The sequence below is a fragment of the Fragaria vesca genome, linkage group LG3 (assembly GCF_000184155.1).
Source record: "Fragaria vesca subsp. vesca linkage group LG3, FraVesHawaii_1.0, whole genome shotgun sequence".
In the NCBI taxonomy this organism is placed as follows: Eukaryota; Viridiplantae; Streptophyta; class Magnoliopsida; order Rosales; family Rosaceae; genus Fragaria; species Fragaria vesca.
In genome coordinates, this window is record NC_020493.1 from 20923848 (window position 1) to 20934600 (window position 10753).

The 10753-nt window shown below is 38.5% G+C and overlaps 2 protein-coding genes across 2 annotated transcripts; both read left to right on the top strand.

Moving 5' to 3' along the window:
* The first annotated feature begins 1281 nt into the window (after positions 1 to 1281).
* LOC101304849 (U2 small nuclear ribonucleoprotein B''-like) lies at positions 1282 to 3878 on the top strand. Its single transcript, XM_004294709.1, has 5 exons — positions 1282 to 1388; positions 2030 to 2202; positions 2589 to 2682; positions 3228 to 3310; positions 3413 to 3878. Exons 1-5 carry the CDS (start codon positions 1316 to 1318, stop codon positions 3689 to 3691), a joined length of 702 nt encoding a protein of 233 aa, XP_004294757.1. The 5' UTR covers positions 1282 to 1315; the 3' UTR covers positions 3692 to 3878.
* An 897-nt stretch (positions 3879 to 4775) lies between these two features.
* On the top strand, positions 4776 to 6660 carry LOC101311660 (putative pentatricopeptide repeat-containing protein At1g12700, mitochondrial-like). The gene is made up of 2 exons (XM_004295994.1): positions 4776 to 6114; positions 6308 to 6660. Exons 1-2 carry the CDS (start codon positions 4776 to 4778, stop codon positions 6658 to 6660), a joined length of 1692 nt encoding a protein of 563 aa, XP_004296042.1.
* Positions 6661 to 10753: the final 4093 nt, after the last annotated feature.

The following is a 10753-nucleotide window of genomic DNA, read 5'->3' on the forward strand; positions in this document are numbered from 1 at the left end:
TTAGTTCCAACAGCTTTGGTGATATCATATTTCGAGGGGAATTCAAAAATTAGACCTAACTGTTGTGTTTATGAAAGTTGAAGGGGCGAACTGATTTAAAAAAAAGTTGCAGGATTGAACTGATTTTGCCACTAAAGATTTGGGGGGTAAACTGAAATTTTTTCTAAATATAATCATTATCAAAATTTTTTTTTACCGTGTACAAAATAAACATATTTTTCTTACTGTGTTTTGACACAAGTTTATGAACTTTCCAAAATGATATCTTATGAATACGATTTTTTTTATTCTTTCTCTATAATATGTCTCTAAAGGTTTGGTACACATATAGAGTTTAACTTGCAAAGTTTTCATGTTATTTCTTTTCTTTATCTACTCATGTTACATGTTTATGTTGATAAGTGATGAATCATAAAATGTTTATTAAATTATACGAGAATCCATATAAATTTATCATTTTTTTGCAAGAATCATAAAAAGTTTAGGTTTTAAAATCTATATGAATCCAATAGATTTTATAAATCTGCATAAATCTAAGAATTCTTTTTAAATCCATCACTTAAAAAAAGTATGCAGAAATCTAAATACAATACATCCCCCTTAGAGTAACTGAATGACTATATATGGCTATGGCTATGGCCGCCGATCAAATAGCTATAAACACGTCGATGGTTGCACGTACGAGTAAAACTGGTCTCCCATTCAATCTTGAAAAGACTTGTCTCATCGACATTACATGTTTTATGGCGCAAGTTAAATATCTATTTGCATCATAATCAAGTTAGATGCTATAACTAGTATTTCTTGAGTCAAACTTACAACCTCTAACATATGAAGAAGACACTATATCACTACTAGACCAAATAGTAGTGGACATGTAGTTATTCTATATGTGTTGATATTTTTCATAATATGAAGCGTATATTCTTGGAATAGATGCATCAATTAGGTCGGTTTTGTAATATTTTTCATTTTTGTTTTTTTTTTTTGTCAAATTCAGCCATTCAGGTTCTCCCTCTCTCTCTCTCTCTTTTTGCCGGTTTCCCATACCACGTGGCCAAAAATTCTTATTTTTTGCTCATCGAGGAATAAAACTTGCAAGAAAAAAGAGAACTAAATGAAACTCAAAGGCCGAAAAGGATAGTAAAACAATTGTAACCAAGAAAAGGATAGTAAAACAATAAACCCAAGCCCAATAGTATGTGGGCTGTTAATAATTAGCGAGGCGTCTGTTATATTCCTAGGGCTCTCTCTCCCTCTCTCTCTCTGAAACTCGAATCAGATTCTCGAAGCTCCTCTCTCTTTCTCTGCGACCATGCTTTCCGGGGACATACCACCGAACCAGACCATATACATTAAGAATCTGAACGAGAAAGTCAAAAAAGAAGGTAAGCCTCTCTTTCTACTGCACCCTTTGTTTAGTTACTGAGAATGCGACTATAACAGAACCCAAATTTGAATCTTTAACACCCAAAGCTAGTAGTAAGAGCTTGATTGAGTTGGGCTCTTTTGTAATTTTGCTTCTGGGTTCTCCTTCGCTCAAGTAGAGGTTTAGGGTTTTAGTTTTAAGTGGGGCGAATTTGAGGAAAATTGGGTTTAATTGATGAGGAGTTAGATTGGGGATTTAGATTTGGCTATCTAGTTTTAACTATTTACGTTAGGGGTTTGAAATCACTAGATAATGGTGTTGTTGTGATTTAATGCTTTTCGTTTCGACTAAACTCAAAAAGCAGGTTTTATCAACCTTGAAGTAATTATTTCAAGAGTCTTGTTAGCCTAATTTACAAGAAGAGTCTGTTCGTTTGAACCGCATAAAACAATCACAATGTTAGTTTTTTTATGTGGGGTTCTGAATGGTTCTGGTTAACTTGGGTGCGTGTTGGATCTTGAAACTTGAGGAAACAATAGTGTATAGGTAGTTGCATTGACAAATTTCTGTTCTATTAGAGTCTTGGCATCTCGTTTTTCTAAGCTTTTGCGCAGCTTTGTATGTAATGTAAGTGATGACAATGTTCCATTCTCTTTGCAGAATTGAAGAGGTCTCTCTATTGCTTGTTCTCTCAGTATGGAAAGATCTTGGATGTTGTCGCATTGAAGACACCCAAGCTCCGAGGGCAAGCATGGGTTGCATTTCTTGAAGTGACATCTGCCAGCAATGCTGTGCGGCAGATGCAGAATTTTCCGTTCTATGATAAACCCATGGTGAGTCTGAATATTTGTTAGTTTATAGCATCTATGCTGTATATGTTTGTTATGGTCCCAAGCTTTCCTTTCTAACCTTACTTCTTCCGTTAGATTACAGACTCTTACATGTGCTTGTGTGTACTTATGCCATGTCTCTTTTGGCATAGGCATTAGTGCATTACATACATTGAAAGATAAGGTCATCAAATACCTATATCCTGTTCTGTAAAAAAAAATGGACTCAAGGATGCGTTGACTATAAACATCAAAGTAAACTCTGTTTTGATTCTCTGGCGTAATGCTGCTGGTTACAGCTTTATACCCTGATGTTTTCTTTGTTGCTTCATATCCATTGAACTTTCTTATTTAAATATGAAAATTAATGATGTATCGGTGTCATGCAGAGGATTCAATATGCAAAAACAAAGTCAGACTGCATCGCCAAAGAAGAAGGAAGCTTTGTTCCAAGAGATAAGAAAAGGAAGCAAGAAGAAAGAGGTGACTTATCTTATTTTAAAATTTTATATAGTCTTGAAGCTTTTAATAGCATGTCAGATAATAATGGCATAGCAATACTAGGGTTAGAATGAATAAATAAATGGTTTAAGAAATGAAAAGGGAGGGTCTGGCTTGCTTGTTAGATTAAATGAGACTTAATTATCATGGATCTCGAAAGCACATTGCTTTCACTTGAACCAATGGAGGCTGTTAGATGGGAGATATGGTGTAGGGTAAGTGGATACTGACAATAAAGAAAGTGATATGATTTAAATAGTTTGAGCAACTACTATCATTTGCTTAAGGTATGACTATAAAGAAGGCAGTCATTACTTTGAACTTGGTCAAACTTTAACATCTATTTCTGAATCACATATCTCATTGTTCTTGAATTATTATTGACCTAGGTTTATCGGGTAAGATAACTAAATGGCTGCTCCTAAACATTGAGATTTGTAGTTTTTAGTGTAAAAGAAAATGTTTGCTCAAATTACTTTCTCATCTTACATGCAAGTCATAATCTGATAAACACTGGTTTGGTGCAGCTGCTGATAGAAAGCGGCGAACTGAAGAAGGGCCACAATCTGCTCCAGCAAATGGTGGAGCTACTGAAAATGGAGTTAGAACCGTAAGTGTATTTATTTTATAAACTACAACTCTAATGTTGAAAAATGTGTGTTTGTTTTAAGTATGGTTGATTCATTTGAATTCTGTGTTGTATTATCGGCAGAGCTCATACCGCAATGGTCATCCAAATGCAAAAGAAACAGCTGCTCCAAATAACATTCTGTTCATAGAGAATTTGCCCTATGAAACCACTAGCGATATGCTGGAAGTACTCTTCAAACAATTCCCAGGATTTAAGGAAGTTCGAATGATTGATGCAAAGCCAGGCATTGCCTTTGTAGAATATGAAGACGACATACAGTCATCCATGGCCATGCAGTCCCTTCAAGGCTTCAAAGTCACCCCTCAAAGTCCCATCACCATCAGTTTTGCCAAGAAGTAACCGGATAACCCTTCATGTATTCCTAACTGAATAACTCTTCCTATTTCCTGTTGTGAAGTGCTGTTTAAATTTGTGATTTGTTGCGGATATGTGCTAGTTGAAGATTGAAGAGTGTTTAGTCCATATTGTACTCGTGTTCTTCATGAAAATGCAGAAGCTATTGATCCTATGTTTGGAACTTCCAACTATCAAAGGCCATAAACCCCTCTTGAGGCTCTGAATTGAAAATCAAATAACTATATACCCTCAGGTTGAGTGTTGGGCTCTCGCCCTAATCATTTTTCTTTTTATTTTTCCACATTACCTTAAGAAATACGAAACATACTTTATTTTGAATTTTGTTTGCCCTAGTTGTTGAGGCTCAAAATTCAGGTAGGATATCATCCAGAAGAATCCAGACTTACATATCCTTTTGTGCTTTCCCGGTTTTTATTATCAAAAAAAAAAAACTAGATCAATACCATTTTCTTCTTAAGGCGAGTGTACTGGGCTCCCCTCTCCCCCTCTTTACCCAATGACAATGAAGGCATCAAAATTGTTGGGTGAAACAAAATGCACTCTAGTTTTGGCGATTTGGCAAAGCTCTCACAGATTCAGAGGTTCAAAACAGCAGACCTCAGTTGTGAAATTGAGGAGATACACAGACTTGAAAGTGAAGACTTGATCGTTGTGGAAAGCTGAAAATGATGCGCATAACGTCTTCTTGTTGCAGCAGAGGTAACTCAGTTCTTCACTCTACGACTCTTGCTGTTTCAATCATCAATTACATGAGCAGAAGAGGGATTTATTCTAAACCCTCAGACCCAGATAGAGAAACCCATCGATGTAACCTAATTAGAGAACCCCACCCACTGTCTGTGCCCGAGTCAGAGATCTTGAACATGCCTTGAATGTGTTCGATGAAATGCTTCAAAGAAGACCTATGCCTTCTATCTTCCGCTTCATTCAGATATTGGGTCAACTTGTGAAAATGAAACATTATTCGGCTGTCATCGCTATGAATAAACAAATGGTTGAGTGCGGAATTCGTCCTGATCAGTGTACTCTATCTATTATCATGAATTGCTTTTGCCATTTAAATCAAATGGGATTTAGTTTATCTGTGTTGGGACACTTCTTCAAATTGGGTCGTCAATCGAATGTCATCAGCTACAATACTCTAATCAACGGCTTTGTTCTCAAGAATAGAATTCAAGAGGCAGCACAGATTTTCAGCAAAATGCTGCAGGGAGGTCATTGCGTGCCCGATGTGGTTACTTTCAGCACAATTATAAAGGGACTCTGCCGGAGGGGTGACAACAATGCAGCTATTCAGTTGCTCAGGAAGATGGACGAAAGAGGTTGTAAGGCTAACATAGTCATCTATAGCACAATCATTGACAGTCTTTGCAAGGACACACTAGTTGTTGATGCAATGAGCCTCTTCTCCGAAATGATTAGTAGGGGAATTGCTCCTAACGTTGTTACTTACACCTCTTTGATTCAAGGAGTTTGCAACACAGGTCAGTTTGAAGAAGCTACAAAGCTGTTATATGAAATGGCGAGTAGAAATATCTACCCAAATGTAGTCACCTACAGTGTCTTGGTTGATGGACTTTGTAAGGAGGGGAAAGTCGTGGAAGCCAATAGTGTGGTTGAAATCATGATCCGAAAAGATATTGAGCCTAATGCGATTACCTACAGTTCACTAATGGATGGTTACTGTTTGCGAGGTGAAATGGGTGAAGCAAGAAAAATCTTTGATCTAATGCTCCGCAAGGGCTGCATGGTTGATGTTTGGAGTTGTACTATATTGATAAATGGATATTGCAAACATAAAAAGATTGATCAGGCAATTGAGCTTTTTGAGGAAATGTTACGTCTGGAACTTGTTCCGGATACCTATACTTATAGCATTCTTATTGACGGTTTTTGTAAAGCAGGGAGAATGCAAGAAGCAGAAAAGTTGTTCTCTCGGTTGCTAAGTTGTGGCCTACTTCCAAATGTTCAAACTTATGCCATTTTGCTTGACGGCCTATGTAGCAGCCAACAACTTTCAAGGGCAATGGACCTGCTTAGAGAGATGGAAGACAAAAAGATGGAACTTGATATTGTCATTTACACCGTCATCATTGAAGGTATGTGCAAAGCTGGAAAACTTGAATCTGCAACAGACTTCTTCTCTAGTTTGTCATCAAAAGGAGTTCAGCCTAATGTGAGGACATATAATGTGATGATTAATGGACTCTGTAAAGGAGGCCTATTGGTTGAAGCGGAAAAGCTGCTTAGAGAAATGGGAGCGAAGGGCTGTTCTCCAGATAGTTGTACATATAAAATCATCATCCGAGGGTTTATTAATAACAACGAGATATCAAGGGCTGTGCAACTTATTGAAGAGATGAAGGGAGATGGGGTTCTCTGCAGACGCATCAACTATGGAATTGGTAATTGATTTGTTGTCTAAAGATAAAGTAGATCCAGCATTGTTGTCATGGTTAAGAAGTTGATTATCAAGATTAATTGAACAGTGGAAACATACATTTCCCCAGTGTAATGTTGAATGTAATGTTCATTGTTTTCATATTTTTCTTCATTTGAACAATGTAATGTTCCTATTTTGTCTTGACTCGTTTAAAGGTGGTGTTTCTGCGGGTGTTCCTTTTCTTACGTTTCCAATAGCGATAGATCAAGGTATGAATGATAAGGCGATTGGGGAGGATTGGATGATTGGGTGGAGGGTGAAGAGTACAGAGGCTAAAATAGATCATTTGGTGACGAGCGAGGAAATTGCAGGGTTGGTGAAGACATTCATGGATTTGGAGGATGGGGAAGGGAAAGAAATGAGGAGAAGAACAAGAGAGTTTCAGCAGATTTTTCATGCTGCAATTGCTGAGAGTGGTTCATCTTCAGCGCCTTCATTGGTGACGGTTTTTAAGGCCATGAGCATTAAGCAAACTACTTTCCTGGGTGAATATGATGAGAGTGTTTAAAGCTTGTACTCCATTGTTATTTAAGCTTGAGAAAAGTACAATGTTGCAGTTAACGGCAGTTTATTTTCGACAATCATGGAAGTATAATGTTATTACACCAGATGCCCAAACATGTGTTGTGTTTACACGAGATGCATACTATGGCGAAGGAAGTTCCATTCCACTGAAAGCGTGGGTAAATGAAAGAAGCAACAAAAATCTATAAGAGAAGAACTTTATCAAACACCCCAGAAAACAATCATTTATATCGTACACAAATTAGGGTTATTGATTGAACTTATCTAAATCATATATCAATCTCGTATTGCTCAAAGCTTCATATATGGTCATACCAAATGAGATAACAGATATTTTGCACTTTAAGGTTCATGGTCTGTTGCTGCTGTTTTGTTTATAAGCTCAAATGTGACAACTGATTAACTGAATACAGTGAAACTATGGTAAAAGAAGAAAGTCTGTTCCAAAAATGAAGAACAATTGTTCACCACCTTCTTCACTTGAATTTACCAAACAAGTACTGATCTTTGCAGATGTTAAAGCAGTTTAAACTTTGATGTTATGCATTTGAGTAACAAAAGAGATCAGTACTAATTTATCAACCTCCAATCATCCAAATTAGAGGACTGATTTCTCAAGCTCATCAAACTATGATAACAAAGTGCTTAGCTACAGACCTCAGTAACCTGACATCGTAATATGATTGGCACCACCGTGAAGCAGCTGTGCCACTGCCAATTAATCCATCAAAAACCGAGCATGTATGCAACTATTGCAAGGTTTTACCTCAAAATTTTTGGGTGCATTTCAAAATAAAATAAAAAAATTGACCCCAAGCTCAGTCCAAAGGAACCAAACTCAGATGCCCAAAATTCCAACCCAAATTCCAGCTAATCATCTGCCTTGCTCATAACTTGTTAACTTAGTACATAGCTTAATAGTTTGAATAACTACAAATCAAGATTCAAGATGCACTTGATCGACTACCTAATCAGATTTCTTATTGGCGCAGTAGGGACACCCCTGCAGCTCTAGCTCCTTGGTTTGCAACTCTTGCTCCTTGGCCTGCAACTCTTGCTCCTTGGCCTGCAGCTCTTGCTCCTTGGCCTCCAACTCTAGCTCCTTGTCCTCCAACTCTAGCTCCTTGTCCTCCAACTCCTTCCTCAGCGCCAGCACCTTATCGCCCAACGCTCCCATCATCTGATCTTTGACATTTTTCTCCAAATCCTCCAATGTCTTCTCGAGCTTGGCCTGAAGCTCCTTTCTCCCTGCAATCACCAACTCAATCCGTTCTTCCGCTGCTTTCATCCCCCTTTTGTACTCTTCAGCTAGCCTTTCCGATTCTTCCTTTTGCCTCTGATGCAGCTCAGCTAGGCCATTGAGTTGCTGCTGTGCCCTGGCCAGTAACATCTTGCGCTGAATCCCAACAGCTAGGTGCAAGAAAGCAAATGATACAATGAAGAAACCAAACAACAACATCAACATTATCTTTTCTTTGCTGGAATCAGTAGTGAAGAGCACAATTAAGCTTGAGAATGAGGACTGGTGAATTAAGCTAGAGGATGCATTTATAGGTGATATCTGCAGACTTAACCACAGTCGCAGTTCTCGAAGTTGCGCGTGATATATTTTGCGTGTGAAACTCCCTTGAAGACTTAACCACAGTCACAGTTTTCGAAGTTTGAGACCGAACCCTAATTCTCCCTTGAAGAAGCTTCGAGCTCAAGTCTAGTGATGTGCCTGAGGCCATACACAGTGTGCCTGGTTAGTAGGTTCAGTGCTATAAAGACCTAAAGCTGCATGCTATGATCACTGGAGCATTGGAGTCTCACGTACGTTCACATTAAGCCACCTTCGAACAAGATTGTACCGGAGAATTGGAGTCGCACATTCACATTGAGCTTGAGTTTGAGGCTTTGAGTTATTATCAGCTGTAATTGATTTGTTAATATCATACACAAATGTTCATGGTCTGTTGCTGCTGTTTTTTTTTTTGGTAAGCTGAAATGAGACAACTGAATACAGTGAAACATGGCAAAAGAAAACAGTCTGTTCCTAAAATGATAAAAATTTGTTCACCACCTTGTTCATTTGAATTTACCAAACAAGTTGTGATCTTTGTTGATGTTAAAGTAGTGTAATAGTTGATATTGTGCCTTTGAGTGACACAAGAGATTAGTACTGATTTTTTCCTCAAAAAAAAGAATAAGATATTAGTACTAATTTATCAATCTCCAATCATCAGAACTGGAGGACTGATTTACAAGCTCATCAAAATTTGATGAGAAAGTGCTTACTGCTTAGTTACAAAACTCGGAACATGTCATCGAAATATGACACCGTTTAGCAGCTGTGCCAAGCCAATTGATCAAAACCGAGCATGGAAGCAACGTTTTACCTCAAAGATATTTGGTACATTTCAAAATGTTGGTGAGCTTTTTCATCTGGTAGAAATAGGCAACTGAATGAATTGATCACTAGTTCATCATCTACTCCAAGTCTCCAACTACATTTTGGTCAATACATTAACTAAATCATTGGTAGAACTGCAGAAGACAAAAATGTTAAGCAGAACCAAAGCTGCTCATTTCTAAAACGTTCTTTGATCTTCTCTGAGGATCTGACCCAGAGCAACATCAAGAACATGCATAGTTTTGACAGATTGAAATTATCAAATAGAACTCAGTCCTCCAACCACCTTTCTTTTCTTAATTCCCGGGCTTGGATTGCCACATTGTTCTACTGCCTTGGGAGGCTTGGGAAAGTAAAAGGTAAACGAAATAGACAGTAAATAATAAAAATTGATTCCAAGCTCAGTCCGAAGGGACAAAACCCAGAAACCCAAAACTCCAACTCAATTTTCAGGTAATCCATCTGCCTTGATGGAGTTGCTGATAACACGATAACTTAGTAGGTTTAATTGTTCGAAAAACAGGGGAACTTAAAATCAAGGAGGCACAGGCACTTGACTACCTAATTAGATTTCTTATTGGCGCAGTAGGGACACCCATGCAACTCTAGCTCCTTGGCCTAGCTGCAACTCTTGCTCGGCCTGCAACTCCGATCCTTGCTGAACGCCAGCAACTCTAGCGCCTTGGCATTCATTATGTCGAACGCTTTCTTGGCCTCGAGGTTGGCCTTAAGCTCCTTTCTCCCTGCCTCAAACAACTGAATTTGTTCCGTCGTTTCTTTCAGTTGGCTTTGGAGCACTTCAGCCAGCCTTTGCGCTTCTTCCAATCGCCTATGCTCTTCCTTCAATTGTCTTTGCGCTTCTTTCATTTGCCTCTGGTGCACTTCAACCTCCCTTTTGAGTCCATTGACTTGCTGCTGTACCGTGGCAAGTAAAATCTTGCGCTGGATCCCAAGAGCTAGGTTCAAGAAAGCAAAACAAACAACGAAGAAAACAAACACCAACATCAACATTCTCTTTTCTTTTTCTTTTCTGGAATCAGTAGTGAAGAGAACAATTAAGCTTGACGAATGAGGATGCTTTTATAGGTGGATATCTGCTCTCTGTGGTGCCATAAATATTTTGCGTGTTGGGTACTTTGAAGACTACCTTGAAGACTTAACCACAGTCCACAGTTATTTTTTTTGTGTTTTTTTTTTGTGTCTTCCTCACCAAACGATCGATTAACCGGAGCCATAGCCTAACAGCGCGTGTAATGAAGGGCAAGGTGAGAACCTACGTACTAAAGGTGACCAGAAGAAGCTTGGAGCTTAAGTCTAGTGATGTGCCTAAAGTTGTGTCTGATGTGATTGCCTGCTGGGAGCTCAGTAAAACTGTAGGTCTAGTAACATCAGTGCATGCAATGTTCGGATCATTCAGATGAGCGTTGAAGTCGCACGTTCACATTAGAACAAGATTGTACCTGAGCAGCATTGGAGTCGCGCGTTCACGTTGAGCCCGAGTTCCAGGCCAGTGTGAGCTTTGGTCAGAGTTGGGCCGATTCTTACTCGATGGATGTGCTACCTGGGCGGGTTTGAGATCCATTATTCGGCTCCACGGCCTCCACCTAGCTGTTTTTATCTAGTTATTTTTTATTTATTTTTTAAGAAATGCATATATTTCATCTAGCGAAATATTAATACGATC